Genomic DNA, 16,797 nt, shown 5'->3' on the forward strand with positions numbered 1-16,797 from the left:
CCTTCCCCACTGGGCTGGTCAGCCCAAACTGCCCCCCTCAACCAGCCTGATCGCCCTTAACTGTCCCCCCTGCCAACCTGGTCTCCCCCAACTGCCCCCCCTGCCGGCCTAATCGCCCCTCACTGCCTCCCCACCAGCCTAATCACCCCCAACTGCCCCCCCTGCTGGCCTGGTCACCCCTCATGGCCCCCCTGCTGGCCTGGTTGCCCCACACAGCCTGCTGTTCAATGGTTTGGTCGTCCCTCACTAACCCCCCTGCCGGCCTGGTGGTAGGCAGCCATCTTGTGATGGTGTGAGGGTTAATTTGCATATTACATCTTTATTATATAGGATGACTCTGCTCTTTCATCAAGTGGGGCCAGCCTTGAGCAACATCGAACAGACTGTCAAACTACAGCAGGAAGGCTGGGGAGGGTTTCGGGAGTGGGGTAAGAGATCAAAGGACTTGTATGCGTGCATATAAGCATAACCAATGGACACAAGACACTGGGGGGTAGGGGAGGACGGGGGAATGACAAGGGGGGGGGAGTAGACATATGTACTACTTTTTGTAATATTTTAAGCAATAAAACAAAATTAAAAAAAAAAAAACAGGGGCCTGCCTTCATGTTTATAGACACACTCCCTTCTGTGACACAGTGGGGTCTTCATGTGTTTGTCAATCATGTGAGTCCTTCATATGATGGCACTGACCCTGTCCTGGTTACTGTCTCCATGTTGGCTAGTGACTGGGCCAGAGATTGGCTCCCACGCCCACCTCTGCTTTCTGTCTGCTTGCAGTTCCGCGTGCAGGGCCTGGGGAGCTGCTTATATTTCTAGTTAAACTTGAGGAAGGAAGTTTCTTGCTGTTATCGTATTGACAAACATGTGCCTTTGAGAAGGATAGATCCTAATTAAACCCATGGTCTACTGCATCCCCTCCTGCCCAGCAAGGCAATATGGCCTCTCAGGATGCTATTCTCTCTCTTCCCTTTACGTAAGATTTGTCGCTGCTTCACATCCCATGCCAACGTTGTTTCCTACTGTCTCTTACTATTGTGTTTTCTAACTTGTGCGGGTTACTCTGTAGAAACAGAATTCATTCTTCGTACTCCTCTGGGCTTCACTGAATTTTCACTCCTTGCAATAGTGAGTAAATGAAAAACTCAAGAATACATAGTGTTGGGTTTCTTTCCTATTTTTTTCAATACTTCTTTTTCTTATTTTGGTTCCATATCTCACTAGGCTAGCTTGAATTCTTAAATTATTTAATTTTATGAAATTGACTCCAGTATTTTACTATTGGCAGTTGGTTTACAAAAACACTCTTTCACCTAAGGCAGTACGTTTCATTCCTATATTTCCGTATTTTTATTAGGATGAGGTGCTGAGTTTTTAGACTCTAATGAGATTATCATAATTTTCCTTTTTTTATTTATCCCATGAGTAGAGTGTCTTATGTGCATAAATTTCCATATATTGAATTATTCTTAAATTCCATGGAAACCATTGCAGATTTTTGCATCAGTATATTACAGATTTATATGTTCTAGTATCGTATTCATTATGTTTGTCTTAGAGTCATAAATGATATTGAACTATAGTTTTCTTTCCTGAAAACTTCGTAGAATATAGGCAATAACACATTTCTGGAACAATTTATATGACATGAAGGTTGCTTGTTTTCTGAAATTCCAAAAGAGCTTGCAGGTTTCTTTCCGTTTGCCACATCTTCCTGGGATGCTTTTAACTTTTTAAAGTTTTTAATGTGAGTAATAAACATGACTCCATTTCTCTTCACTGAGCCTGAAACCTGTCTCTCCCACACACCTGTCCTTTTTTAAAAAATATATTTTTTATTTATTTCAGAGAGGGAAAAGGAGAGAGAGACAGAGACAGAAACATCAATGATGAGAGAGAATCATTGATCCACTGCCTCCTGCATGCACCACACAGGGGATTGAGCCCACAACCTGGGCATGTGCCTTGACTGGGAATTGAACCATGGCCTCGGGAATCGAACTCTTTGACCGTGAGCCACGCCACCTTGAGGAGTAAAGAAGCAATAACAAGCCCAGCGGCAGTGGCTCAGTGGTTGAGCGTCAACCTATGAACCAGGAGGTCAGGGTTTGATTCCTGTCAGGGCACATGCCCGGGTTGTGGGCTTGATCCCCGATCGTGCAGGAGGCAACCAATCACTGATTCTCTCTCATCACTGATGTTTCTATCTCTCTCCCTCCCCCTTCCTTTCTAAAATAAATAAAAATATCTTTAAAAAAAAAGAAACATAGCATTAAAAAAGAAGAAGAAGCAATAACAAAATCCCTACTCTTTCAAACTGCACTTGGTTCTCATTTTCTATAAACAGGGACTTCTCATGTTCTTTGGAAAGGTGTTTCACAGAAGAAGAAAGACAATGGCCGATAAACACATGAAAAGATGTTTAACATCGTGAGACGCCAGAAAATGCAAATGCAGACCACAGCGAGACGCCACTTCATTGGTCACTTTGGCAGAAGTTAAAAGGATGCCAGGAGCATCCTGCGCTGAGAGAGGGGAGGGTGTGTTCTCAGACCCGTGGCTGGAGCCTGGAATAGAAGCCTTTGGGAGGACGGTTCGGAATATCAGGTAACATAATGCACACAGGCCCGAACCTCGGCACCACCCTGTAGACGTTCATGCCACGCAAACACACTGGCGTGTACACAGAGACACGTGCAAGGCTGCCCACCAGGTCCTTGAAGTGGTGAAAACAAGTGGACACGATTTGAAATATCCATGTAGGGAGACGGTTTACAGGAAAGTACACCAATATGAGATAAAGGCTTAGGATGTGAAAAAGAATGAGGCAAATCTATCCAAACAGACCAGGAATGAGACCTCGGATATATTAAGTTAAAGGAAGGGGAGAGGCGGGGAATGAAGAATATGATCTTGATTTTTTTTTTAAGTATTATGTATGTGGTATAGGACTAGGGAAACATTCTGGAAGGATTCACCAAACATGCTACTTTTGTAATAAAAACCATTAAAATACAAGAATTTAATAATAAGGCATCTTCATTCCTCATTCTTTTAACATAAAATCTCCAACTCCTACAGGAAGCACAGTGCGCAGGGGGCGCTGGTGAGCACATGGAAAGACACAAAAGGCATCTGTACTAATAATAGAGGAATATACAAATGGTTCGGGATGCCATCACAGTAACAGTAACGACCAAACAGCAGGCTGCATGGGGTGACAAGGCTAGCAGGGGCGGTTAGTGAGGGATGACCAAACTACTGAACAGCAGGCTGCGTGGGGCGACCAGGCCAGCAGGGGGGTTAGTGAGGGACGACCAAATGACTGAACAGCAGGGATCTGAGGCTGCATGGCACCAGGCCAGGGCAGGGGACCTTAGGCCATGCTCCCTGCCCAGTGGGGCTTGACAGGGGACCTCAGGCCGTACCCACACCCATCGGGGTTTGACAGGGGACTTCAGGCCACACACCCCCACCCTGGTGCCAGGCCCGGGTACTTCAGGCTACGACCCCCGCCCCAGCACTGGGGCCGGGGGACCTGAGGCTGTGCCCCCTCCACTTGGCAGGACCTGACGCTGCACCCCTTTCCCGGTGGGGCTTGATGGTGGTAGGGCCGGCTGGGTCTGGGTCTCGCCCAATGGGGGTGGGGCTGGCCGGGTCTGGGTCTCGTGCAATTTCGAGGCACGGGTGGGTGGGCGGAGACTTGACTCTGGGTCCTGTGGTGCACCCCAGACTCTGACAGGAGGGAGATTTTCATATACATTTTACTAATTTTCTTTCATCTCTGACACTTCTATTATAGAGAAAGGGCAAATAGCAATATTAAGATATTTCCTCTAATGAACTCCCTTTTAACGTGCACAAATTTCATGCACTGGGCCACTAGTTTTAAATATGAATACTGTCATCTTTTAAAAATGTGCACACGACATGTTTTTCTAAACTGTTATTTTGGCCCTCTGCATTATCTTTATTTCAGGATATCTCTTGTTTGCAAAAAATTATTCAAATCTGATTTTGACTCAATTTGATACCATCTACTTATTACTGCTATTAATGGTTGTTCTTTATTGCCATTGTTCCACTTTGATTTGAGGCACATTAGCTGAGGAGTTCTGTTTTTTGTTTCTTTGCTCTGCCCAGACAGGCCCAGTGTAGGGCTCAGCTGAGTGCTGTGCAGTGGCCCCTCGACGGCTCTGGGAGGGCGGGTGTCTGCTTTCCTATCTCCACTGTCCTTTGCGGAGGGCACATTAGCTAAAGGCTCAGAGTTCATGATACTAAGTTGTTTATGTTGAAAGTCATAGCTGACTCTCTCCCCTGTTCTGGCCTAGAACAGATCCTGGCGGTGGGGGGGGGGGGGGGGGTGACTCCACTTTATCTGGGGGAGGGCTATGTGGGGAGTGAATGGACTGAGGTTGGCAGAGCAGAGGGAAACGGGGTCTCCGCAAAAACCGAGCCGTTCCTTCCAGTGGGAGCCTTTGGCATTTACACCTGGATTAGACGTCAACAGAACCCTGACTGGTGTTTCATCACTTTCATATCCACTTTCACGAACCATCATGTTCCGTATCCCATCACATTTCTGTAGTTAAAAGTGAATCTTCCAGGCCTAGCCGGTTTGGCTCAGTGGGTAGAGCGTGGCCCTGCAGACCCAAGCGTCCGGCTTCAATCCCGGCCAAGGGCACGTACCTGTGTTGCAGGCTCTTCCCTGGCCAAGGCCCTGGTCAGGGTGTGTGCAGGAGGCAACCAATCCATGTGTTTCTCTCATATCCATGTTTCTCCCTGCCTTTCCCTCTCTTCCACTCTCTCTAAAAACCAATGGAAAAATATCCTCAGATGAGGATTTTTTTTTTTAAGTGAGTCTTCCTCTGGGAAAGCTCATAAAATCACATTATCTGGGAGAAGGAATAACGAGCCTTCTGGCCTCGCCTCGCCTCATCTCCCAAAGAGGGCACCGTCCTCCCTGCTTGGTTTAGATTCCCTGGCACGAGGGACACGCCTGGCACAGGCGGACCCCCCTGTGTCCGAAGCCGGTGCAGTGATGCACACGGCCCTGCCCTCTCTGTCCTCTCTCCTCCCAGGAGAAGGGTGAGCTGGCCCCAGCTTGTCCGTCTTGCCCCCTCATCTCTCAGTTGGGCCCTCGAAGCTCATCAGCTGGAAGCCCGTCCCCTGAGATCTGAGTTTGGGTTTAGAGGGAGGAAGAGGCTCTCTGGGGTTAAATCTTATAATTAAATCCATTTGCCAAAGGGCTGTGCTCCGGGGATCCAGGCCCCCCCAGAAGAGTAGGAGGTGCTGCCCTGGTTTCCCTTCACCATGGTCTCTGGCAAGGACACTGAGTGAGGAGGTGTGGCTGGCCCAAGGCCAAGTTCAGGGACTTCGGGGGGTCCTGACTGCACAGCCACAGGATGACCTCCGACCTGACCATAGAGCCTGCCAGCTGAGGGTCACAGGGGCTGGAGGGGGTGATCTGAGTATGTATTCTGATTTGGGGCTCACAAAATATGGTCTTTGTGTCTAAGGGACCCAGGATGAGATGCCTCTAATTGGGGGAGGAGTGTGAGCAGACTTCATGGGAAATACGGCAGGAGTGGGACCTGGACCCTCACCCACTTCCCAATCTCCAGGGTCCCCCGTTCCCGGTTGAGATGGTGACCTGTGGTCAGAAGAAACTGCGGAGGAGAGGGGAGGGTTACCTGAGCGGATTCCAGCTGGGACCATGGCCATGGCGCCTCTAGGGCTCCTTGTGCTTCTGTAAAGGTGCCGACGGGTCTGGGCCAGAAGAGACGCCGCCTCACCTGGTAAAGATGAAAGCAGACCCGCCGTCACTCAGGAGGGCGGCGGCTTCATACAGAGCTGAGACCTAGAGACGCGGACCTGGGATTCAAAACATGCAAAATCCACGGGAGACGGTGAGCTCAGTGGGAAAGCGAGCTGAGAGGGGAGCCCTGGGGAATGCCAACAGTGTCGAGGGAATGAGGAATAAAAGGAATCTTTAAAGGCTGTCAGAGGAAGTGGTCCAAGAGGTAGGAGAGGCGGAGGGAGGAAACCGGTCTAATTCTCCTCACGCCATGTCTCCTTCCTGTCTGCCGTGTAGTGTGACGGTGATGCTCAGAACGTTTTGTGTGAACGCCTGGGGTGAAGATGAATGGACCAAGTTATCAGTTTCTCCTCTCTTGGCAATTGTCCAAGATCAACAAAAATGATAGAAGCACCATCTATTAGAAACTAGGAAGAATAGGCTAAAAAAAAAAAAAAGAGTAGGTCAAATAGGTTAAAAGGATGCCGAAAGCGACGGGAGCAAGGCTTTGGGAGGACGAGGGGACAGGATGCCGGTAATTGCAGATTTCGGAAAAGGTGGGCAATGGCTACAGATTTTAGGGGAAAGGCCCTGTTCAAGGGGAGGGGTTTTCGCAAAGCGCAAAACTGACGTCCCTTTTTCAAATAGTAAGAATAAGGTGTGCGGGTTGGCGCTAGCCTGGATTGGTTCCAAGAAACCGTGAAGACGGGAGTAAAGGAGAAACAGCCATATTTGTAGGATGCACTTTGTCCCTGAGACAGAGGGAGGACAGCAGCTACACTGGGAACAGTCTGAAAGCTGACCAGTGCCTTTGCCTGGGAGAAGGGACGACTGAATCTCAAGTCGAAGGCCCCACGTCAGAAGGAGCAGCTGTGCCAGGACACGGCCCTGGATGCTTCCTTATTTGAATCTCCCACCAATAGGTCGTCCACACAAAACAGTCGCCAACATAAGGTCTCCACAAACATATTAACTCAACAATAATAAAAACAACCAACCCGGTTAAAAACATGGGCAAAGGACCTGAACAGGCATGTCTCCAAAGAAGATACACAAATGGCCAAGAAGAAGCACATGAAAAGATGCTCAGCACCACTAAGCACTTAGGGCAGTGGTTCTCAACCTTCCTCATGCTGCGACCCTTTAATACAGTTCCTCACGTTGTGGTGACCCCCAACCATAAAATTATTTTCGTTGCTACTTTATCACTGTAATTTTGCTACTTTTATGAATCGTCATGTAAATATCTGATATGCAGGATGTATTTTCATTGTGACAAATTGAACATAATTAAAGCATAGTGATGGATCACAAAAACAATATGTAATTATATATGTGTTTTCCGATGGTCTTAGGCGACCCCTGTGAAAGGGTAGCGACCCACAAGTTGGCGACCCACAGGTTGAGAACCGCTGACTTAGGGCAATGCAAGTCAAAACCACAGTGAGCTACCACCTCACCCCATTAGGATGCCTATAATAAACCAAAACACACAGAAAGTAACAAACGCTGATGAGATTGTGGAGACACTGAAACCCTGGTGCACTGCTTGTGAGAATATAAAATGGTGTAGCCACTGCCAACACTACGGAGGTTACTTAAAAAAATAAAGATAGCATTACCATATAATCCAGCAATTTCACTTCTGGGAACACACCCAAAAGGATTGAAAGTAGACATGACAGATATGATATGTGTGCGTCCATGTTCATAGCAGCATTATTCACAATAGCTAAAAGGTAGAAACAGCCCGAATGTCCATTCATGGATGAATGGCTAGATAAAATGTGGAATATATCTGCAATAGGATATTATTCAGCCTTAAGAAGGGATGAAATTCTGATAATGCTGTAACATGGATGAACCTTGGAGACATCATGTTAACTGATGTTTAAAAAAAAAAGATTAAGGAAGACAATTTGGGTCTTTTTTACAAACAAACTTTATAGCATTTCATGAAGCAGACCGTCTCCATTCGGAGAAATGCACAGTGAGTGGAAGGCAGGCAGCTCTGATTGGGTAAAAAAAGAGGAACAAGGAAGAGACAGACAGACAAGATCTGATCGGCTGGGGCTGCACAGTGGACCTTGTTCAGGGTGAGAGGGCCCAGAGGTGTTGATGTTTGGGGATCGGCTGTGTCTGGCCCAGCAGGGCACCTACAGGAGCAGGAAGGTTATCTGAGTTTTGCTGACGCGGCACCCCAGACAGGAGCAGCTCCATCTTTGTCCAAGAAAGTCATTTCAACAGAACTGAGTGAAGTAAGCCAGTCACAAAAGTCTAATAGTACACACCCTGGCTTGTTTGGCTCAATGGATAGAGCAATGGATAGGGTCCCAGGTTCGATTCTGGCCAAGGGCATGTACCTTGGTTGCAGGTCTCTTTAAAAAGAGACCCTATTTTTAAAAAAATTTAAAAAGCAATACCGAAGACAGATGAAGAAAGTGAGCGAATGATGTGAAAACAAAGTGCTGAAAACTTCGGCCAGAACGTACGGAATCAGGGCTCCGTGTGCTGATTGGATTCTCCAGAGAAGAAACCTGGGGGATGTGACAGCACAGATATTGGAGCAGTGCCTATAAAAGCTGTAAGGAAGATTTTTGTGACACGCTCTTCGTTCTTAGGCACATAGAAGTAGAGATATTTTGATTGATAGCATCTTACATTTGCTTTTTAGAATTTATCTAGAAACTCATAATGCTTCTCTCTTCTTGGCTTTTTATTCAGAACCTACACCCTTCAGTTTGAAGACACTGCAGTTAAACAAAAGGAAGCAGAGACAAATCCCTTTGATCCCACCCCTCCCCACGAGAGCCAGGTTCCTTAACATCCAAAGGACCAGAGAAATGACTGAATGCCAGGCTATGCCCCGCAGCAGGCTCCAGTGGGCGGGGACTTGTGGCAGTGGATGGGGGCGGGGGAGGCGGGGCCTGGCGGAGGGCAGCCTGTACTCCCCACATAGTGGCAGCGGCTGTGAGCGCTCCTGATGGCCCACAGGCGCAGGCACCACCTCCATGCCACATCCCCACTTCCGTCAGTCCCTCCGTCAGTCCCACTGGCCCTGAGGCGCCTCCCTGAGCTGTTTCCGGCAAGGCCTGTGGGAAGATCCCGCCCTTGGAGCGCCCCTGGTGGCAGTCATTCCTTCAGGCCCACAGCTCACAGCCTTTTCCCCTTTCTTTCCCTACCTCCCAGCTCGCTCTCTCTGAGCATTTCTCAGAATGAGGCCTCAGGGTGGGAAGAGGGTGAAGCTGCCTGCACCAGCCCCAGTCCCAGTCCCAGCCCCTCCCAGCTGGGGAAAAAGGAGAGAGAGAGAGAGAGAGAGAGAGAGAGAGAGAGAGAGAGAGAGAGAGAGAGGAAAAAGGGAGGGAGAAAGGCAGGCCTGGAGGACTTCTGAGAAAAAGAGAGACAGAGAGTGGGATGGAGAGATGGAAACAAAACAGACTGGGCCCGAAGAGGCCTGGATGGAAGGGAGGCCTGTGGGGGCCAGGAACTGAGATGTTTCACGGACCCCTCCCCAACTCACGTGTGGTGTCAGGAGTGAGCAGGGCACCCAAAGCCACAGAAGCCACAGCAGGGATGGAGAAGGGTGCCCTTCCCTCTGGAGACTCCGAGTATCTTCAAACTGCCTCCCAAAGGTGTCCCAAGTCCCTCTTCCTCTCCAGGCCGCGGTGGCAGTGAGTCCTGGGGCACCACAGCACCGTGGCGCAGGCCCCTCTGCCGGGGCACCAGGAGAGAGAGTGCCCGGCACTCACACTCACAACCGCACAGGCACAGGCACACACAGCGCCCACCGGCTCACAGCCTTTTCTCCCTTCCTTTCCCTCACTCCCAGCTGGAGCTCTTGGAGCCTCTCTCAGAATGAGGCCTCAGGGCGGGCAGCGGGTGGAGCTTCCCCCGCCTTGCCCCCTCCCTGCTGTGGAAGAGGAAAAGGAAGAGGAAGAAAGGGAGGGAGGGAGGCAGGCAGGCAGGCCTGGATGGAAAGGAGGCCTGTGGGGGCCAGGAACTGAGATGTTTCACGGACCCCTCCCCAACTCACGTGTGGTGTCAGGAGTGAGCAGGGCAGCCAAAGCCACAGCAGGGACAGAGGAGGGTGCCCTCCCCTCTGGAGACTCCCAGTATCTTCAAACTGCCCTGCTCACTTCCTCTCACCCCTCCCAGGGCCTCTGCTCTGGATGGGGCCTTTGGAATCCAGGGCTCTGGGGTTTTATAACAGAGCTGGGGTGCGAAAGGGTCATCAGCACCAAAGATGGCTGATATGGCACCCACCTCTGCCTCAGCTTGACCGCTTAGTTCAGCCTCAGAACGCGGCACTCAGAGGGGATCCCTGCTTCTCCTGCAACGGCTCTAGGGCCTCAGCCCCAGTGCCAACCTCCTCTCCCCCTTGGCCCTCCCCACAGCTGGTGTTTGCTGCAGCTCCGTGTGACTTACTTAACCACCCCTTCCTTCCTGTTCCTACAAAGGAAGCTGCATCTTTGTATGTTATAGTCATATAAACTTTGTAACGTTTTGGAAAAACAAAACAAAAACGATGACCAAGAGAATGCCGCAGTCAACGTTCGAAGTTCAGCTCAGGAGAACGGAGAGAAGGGAGAACTCCATAAGTTGGCTGATGCCAAGATATTTCTGAGTGACTGCCTGGCGTGTGACAGCTGTGTGGCTGCAAAGGAAGGAGTCCAAGTTTCTCAGTGGTGGTAAGGAGCAGCGAGCAGGCAGGCAGTAAGGAGCGAGGGGTTCCAGACTGCGAGAGGGATTTCCAACTGTCGGCTTAGGCCAGCCGTGGGCAAACTACGGCCCACGGGCCGGATCTGGCCCGTTTGAAATGAATAAAACTAAAAAAAAAAAAGACCGTATCCTTTTATGTAATGATGTTTACTTTGAATTTATATTAGTTCACACAAACACTCCATCCATGCTTTTGTTCCGGCCCTCCGGTCCAGTTTAAGAACCCATTGTGGCCCTCGAGTCAAAAAGTTTGCCCACTCCTGGATTAAGCCCACTCCCCAAGGGAGTGGACATACGGACATCCCCTGAGGGGTCCTGGACTGCAAGAGGGTGCAGGCTGGGCTGAGGGATACCTCCCACCCCCATGCACGAATTTTGTGCACCGGGCCTCTAGTTATTTCATAAAGGACTTCACATTCATTTCCTCGAATTTGCTCCAAACAACCTTGTGAGGTGAGTGCATGTATGTCTCTTGCATTTGACAGCCCAGAGAAGCACAGTGCGCGCAGGCGGAGGACTTGGGTCTCACGCTGTGGGCTCGGTATGTGGATGCCGGGGACCCTCCCTTCACTTGGTCTGCCTTTTGCTTCTGTGCTGGGTCCCCACACGTAAAGGCGCGTCTCTCTACTTTGGAATTTCAGGCAGATGGGATGAGGCAGCCTTGAGCCAGGTTTCCAGAGTCCAGGCCACACTGACCGCCGTCTGCTGCTCCGTGAGGACAGAGGACAAAAGGCTTGATAAATGAGTAACCGCTTATCACCAGGTAGGAGGAGGCACAGAACTATTTGGGTTTCTCCTCCCAATTAAACTATGATGGTCCACAGCTCTGAGGAAAGAGTGTATTTACTTGGCACAGGACCTTGTCCAGGCACGGCCCTACTGCCCTTGCTTTCTTTTCAGTCATGATATTTATAAAGCAGGACGTGACCCTGAAGACAAATACACCAGCACATCGCACACACCAGCACTTCTCAGACTTCATGTGTCCCCAAGTCCTGGGGCCTCATCTGATTGCCGATTTGGGCTCCGTAGGTCTTGGAAAAGGCCTGACCGTCTGAGTTTCTGGCCACACTCCCAGGAGGTGCTGCCGCCTCGGCCACCGCTGCCTGCCAGTGCCGGGTCCAACTTGAGTAGCTCGTGGGCAAGGAACCCTCGTCCAGGTCCCTGTGGCTCTCGAGTTCCAGGCAAGGCTTTTGACAGTGGCTCCCGGCCCGCTGACTTGACCCCTGCCGGTTTCTGCCCTGGCCTCTGTTTTCATCCCCGGATGACCCCCTGGTCGACAAACACGAAGTGCCACGGACACGTGTTGAATGGGCACAGTTTCGGTTGTGCGAGATGAAGCAAGCCCTGGAGTGGATGGCGGTGATGGCTGCTCAGCGCTGAAATGGACTTTAAACGGTCCATGTGGTGTTATGTACACTTCTCCACATGTTTTAAAAAGAGAAAGGGGATTGCATTTATCCAGTTTCAAAAAAATTGTAAGCGCCACAGACCGGTAGGTTGTGTTCATTCAGCTGCCCCAAATTCGGTTCCTCTTTTCTTAAAATATTCTTTTGATCCATCTTCTGGAACAACAGAGGGGCCAACCCTGAAGCCTCAGACTTGCCCATGGGCTCCAGAGCCTCGCTGGGCAGGCCTCCCTGGGCAGGCCTCACTGCACGGGCTGTGTTCGCCACAGAAGCTCTCCCACCATTGGAGAATTCAGATACCAAACTGTGACTGCACCCAGATAAGGGTGATAGATTTTATAAATAACACATTTTTTATTTTTTATTTATTTTTTTTTTCTTAAAAAAATTTATTTTTCGCTAAAAGTATTACAAAGGGTATTACATAAGTGTCCTTTTTTCCCCCCCGCCCTTAATAACACATTTTTTAAAAGGAATGTAGGCAAAGAGGTTTGCTGAGGTTTCTGCAGGCCACGGCTATAAGGAGGAACCTGGCCCCTGGGGGGCGGCAGCAAAATTCAGGGGGTAGAGGGGGTCCAATGGGCAGGCGCCACCTTCAGGGAAAGCCTGGGCTGGACGGTTCCCAGGGAGTGCCCACGGTGCCCCCCGAAGAAGGCCGCTGGGGGTGCTGTTGAACTCACTGGAGGCGATACCCACTGGTCTTCCACCCGATGGCTGCTGAGCAGGGGTAGGAGCAGGAAAGTTCATACCAGAGCCTCCTCCCCCTGCAGTGCACCCTCTACTGGCAAAGCTCAACATGGAGCCAGGCCCAAAGGAAAAAGGTCAAGAGAGTCCAGCTCCAAGGTCACAGCCGTGCACTCAAGGCCAAGCACTCAAGGGTGGATTTGAAGCTGAGGTGCAGTGAATGGATACCTGGCACAGGGACAGAACCTTAGTGGTTGTGAGTCTGGGAGTTCTTTGTACTCTTCTCGAACTCTTCTCTGTATTTGAAATGATTCCTAAGTTTAAAACGTTAGCTGGAACTGGACAAAATAAGACTTTAGGGAGGATGATTTTTTTTTTTCTTTTTTCACTTTAAAAATTGCATTGGATTCTAAAAGAGAATTTGATTCTGGATTTTGATGCTTTTGGGCTTTAAAAGAGTTTGATTTCTTTGAGCTTTTAACTCACGAGGGCAGCGCAATTTGATTTCGGACTAATTCCCTTCAACTTTAATTTGCAAGGAAATCGAATCTTAATATTTCTCCCTGGGACGTTTGCAATGGGAGGCAGTTTATATGCAATATGGCCTCTTCCTGTTGGCCTTTTAGTGTTGGACTATCTTTATGCTAAATCTTGATCTCATTGCAAAGTCTCTGACGAGATATTGGCTGTGGCTTAATAGCAGCTGGGATTGGGAATGGGAGAAGACAGGCCTTGGGGTTCATTCATGTGCTGATCTGGTCCATCCTGAAACTTCTTGGTGGCAAATTTTCGCTGCCCATCAGCAGACCCAGGACAATTCCGACCGCAGAAGTGACTGGCACTGACCAGCGATTGGGTCAAGCTGAGAGCAGAGCTGTTCTGCCAGATGGTTGATTGCCCCCTGCTGACCAGGGACTTAAAGGTCAATGCATTATTAAACGAAGGTTAGGAAGCACAAAAGGATCACTTACTTCCTACTCCTGTCTCCATGTGGAGGGATTTCGTCCAAGCACACTCCTGGCCTCTCTCCGTGCTCTTGCTGACCAACTCCAAGGGAGCATGGGCAGCTTTCATGGCGGGCAAGTTGGCCGGAAGGAACTGACATTGACTTGGACCCGCTGGCCTTCTGTGAGCACCCAGGGTGCTGTGCTCCCAAGCTGCGAGGCTGGCCTGACATCGTCCCGTATTGCGTGTGGCAGGGGGCGAGGGCCGTCTGGTTCAGGAGTGAAGTATTAGCAGCCAACTTGCTCAACCCAAAGCCGCTTCCCTCCACAACTTTAATCAAGTGGGTACTTTTCCCTCCACCTGCCCGTCTCCTGGTCCACATCATCATTGGATCTAAACTTGGATGGGAGGAAAGGAGGTGCTATTTATTAGCCCCATGAGCCCCAACTTATTCAAATTACCTTCATTTTTGAAATTGGATTGTCTACATTAGTGCTGTCCAATACAACCATAATGCAAGCCACGTATGTAAGTGAACATTTTCTATAGTCACATTATATTGTATTTAAAGCAGTATGTGATCAATTAAAATTATTAACATGATTAATTAGATACTTTATATATTTTTCCTTCCTCAGTCTTTAAAGTCTAGTGTGTATTTCACACTCGTAGCACACCTTAGCTTGGACTTGCCACATTTCCAAGGCTCCATGGCCACTCGATTAGTGGCCGCCATATTGAACAGTACTGGTCTGCGTGAGCTTGCCTCTCAGAGAAAGGAAGGCCAGTTTTGCCCTGTGATTTGTGTAGCTGCATTGTGGCCATGAATTAAGAATATCTCTCCTGAACAGACTGTCAAACCTCAGAGAAAAGGGGGGGTAGGGTGGGTGGGTGGGTGGGAAGAGATCCACCAATGAACTTGTATGCATATATGCGTAACCCATGGACACAGACAATAGGGTGGCGAAGGCCTGGGGTGGGGGGCAGGGGCGGGCTGGGAGAGGTCAATGGGGAGAAGGGGGACACATGTAATACTTTCAACAGTAAAGATTAAAAAAAAAGAGAATATCTCTCCCTTCCTCCCTCTTGCTTCCTCGTTTTCTTGAAAGACCAAGAAAGGGTTCAAATTGCTTTCTGACATACTTTCTTTGAATGTGACACTGGGCACTGACTGAACACAGTGGCCTTTTGGTTTTCTTTTGGTTGAAAGTCAGATTTTAGACCCAAGAGAGTGTGACTTATGGGTGACAACACCTTGCATTTCATCACAAACTCAAGAGCCACTTGAAGCTCATGGCTGGAGAGGGTGGTCTGGGAAAAGCCGGACGGGCAGGACAGGGGCCACCTGAGCTCACAGACCCCAGCACGGGCAGGACAGGGGCCACCTGAGCTCACAGACCCCAGCATGGGCAGGACAGCGGGCCACCTGAGCTCACAGACCTCAGCACGGGCAGGACAGCGGGCCACCTGAGCTCACAGACCTCAGCACGGGCAGGACAGGGGCCACCTGAGCTCACAGACCCCAGCATGGGCAGGACAGCGGGCCACCTGAGCTCACAGACCTCAGCACGGGCAGGAAGTGGGCCACCCGAGCTCACAGACCTCAGCATGGGCAGGACAAATTCACTAGCCGCTTTGAAAGGTCCCCCCCTCCGGCACAGCCTCACAGTGTTGGGTGTGGTGTCAGGGGGCGTCTGAGAGCTGATTGCTCCGCTTTCATTGGAATCTGTGCTTCTTCCTCTTCTTCATAAAACATACTACATGTGAGAATGGACAGCTTCCTCAGAACTCGTGGTCTGCCTGACCACCGTAGGCCCGGCACCCCCTCAGGGCACCCCCTCGGGGCACCCCACTCCACCCAGAAGGAGAGGACAGGGGTGGGTTGGGCTGCCCTGAGTAGCTTGGAGAGGTACTGGGCTTCCTCTGGTGAGGAGTGAAGATGTAGTAACTAGTGGCGATGGGAGGTGAGGCATTTGTTCGCCAGGACCCAGGTGGAGCAGATGATGCTTCAGAGAGGAGACGGAGCCATGAGAGCAGCTTGTGGCTGGAGGCTTGGCAGGGAGGGAGCCCGCAGGAGAGCTGCCCAGGCTGAGCCAGGAAGGGGGAGGGGCCAGGCAGCGGGGGTGGGGGGGGGCGTGAGGCCAGACAGAAGGGGTGGGGCCAGGCAGAGGCGGTGGGGCCATACAGAGGAGGTGGGGCCAGGCAGCAGGGGTGGGGCTAGAGAGACAGAGGGGGTGGGGCCAAGCAACGGGGGTGGGGCCAGACAGAGGAGGTGAGGCCAGGCAGAGGAGGTGGGGCCAGGCAGAGGGGTGGGGGCCAGGCAGTGGGGGTGGGGCCAGGCAGAGTGGGTGGGGCCAGGCAGAGGAGGAGGAGGAGTTAGTTCAGGAGCTTCTGCCCCTCCTGGAAGACAATCTGAGAATGAGAGAAGAGGGAAGAATGAACCTCTCCCACCTCCTTTGATTTGGCTCAAACGTCTTATCAGGGTTCTGAAGGTCTGTCGGCGATATTTCCTACCAGACTGCCATCCCTTAGAGTGGGGGCTCCGCCATCCGCGCCCACGTGGAGAGGCAGGTTTCATTCAGGTGACACTGACTTCAGGCTGCAGAAACCAAAGCTCAGACACGCCAGGCAAAATGAGGGTCAGAGGTGAGTCTCAAAGCTCCTTTCTCTAATTCATCCTTTTTGTTCCATACTCCAAGACATGCCACGAAACAAGCAAATCCCCAAGCTGATGACTATCTATGTTACATGCCGTGTTTATTACGGATAATGTTTATTCGGAACTGTAAGGGTGCTCATACACTAAGAGATCAATGTAAATGTGCAGAAAGCTGTTTTTCTTACAGTCATGCTCATTCAAAAATTAAAACAAGGAACTGAGAGCAACAAAAGCTGAAAACACGCCGGCGGAGGCGCGGGGTTACGGCTGTTTAGCGGCCCTAGATCGCAAGACTGGCAGGTGTATCCAAAATGTTGATGTGACGTCTTTCCCCTCCCCCTGTACAATCGTTCCTAATTTCCAACAATTGTTTCCCTAATGTAATGTAATGTGGGGGGAAGGTGCGGGGGTGGGGGGACTCCTCCTGTCCATTCATGAGGTCGTTTTGTGTTTGCGGTATCCCCGGTTCAGAGATTCTACTTTCAGAAAAGAGTTCTAATTATACTGCAGCAGCGTTTTGGCATAAACCATATTCTCATTCTGCCACCATGTATAGTAAGAAATTTGAAACGATCTAAGGGTTC

At 50.3% G+C, this 16,797-nt stretch overlaps 1 protein-coding gene across 4 annotated transcripts in view; it reads right to left on the reverse strand.

The window, feature by feature from the left end:
- APOL5 (apolipoprotein L5) overlaps positions 1–9,925 on the reverse strand; it is a 17,704-nt gene extending 7,779 nt beyond the window's left edge. Inside the window, exons 1-2 of one of the 4 annotated variants that reach the window (XM_023757223.1) lie at positions 9,831–9,925; positions 5,694–5,795 (exon numbers count right to left, since the gene is read on the reverse strand). In XM_023757223.1, the coding sequence (XP_023612991.1) occupies positions 5,694–5,724 (31 nt within the window). In that variant the 5' untranslated portion in view covers positions 5,725–5,795; positions 9,831–9,925. Of the gene's footprint in view, positions 1–5,693; positions 5,796–9,317; positions 9,644–9,830 lie in introns of those variants that run through there. The other 3 variants (XM_023757222.1, XM_023757225.1, XM_023757224.1) reach the window with 3 other exon arrangements.
- Between the last annotated feature and the right edge of the window lie 6,872 nt (positions 9,926–16,797).

This window comes from Myotis lucifugus, unplaced genomic scaffold, assembly GCF_000147115.1.
Source record: "Myotis lucifugus unplaced genomic scaffold, Myoluc2.0 scaffold_103, whole genome shotgun sequence".
Classification (NCBI taxonomy): Eukaryota; Metazoa; Chordata; class Mammalia; order Chiroptera; family Vespertilionidae; genus Myotis; species Myotis lucifugus.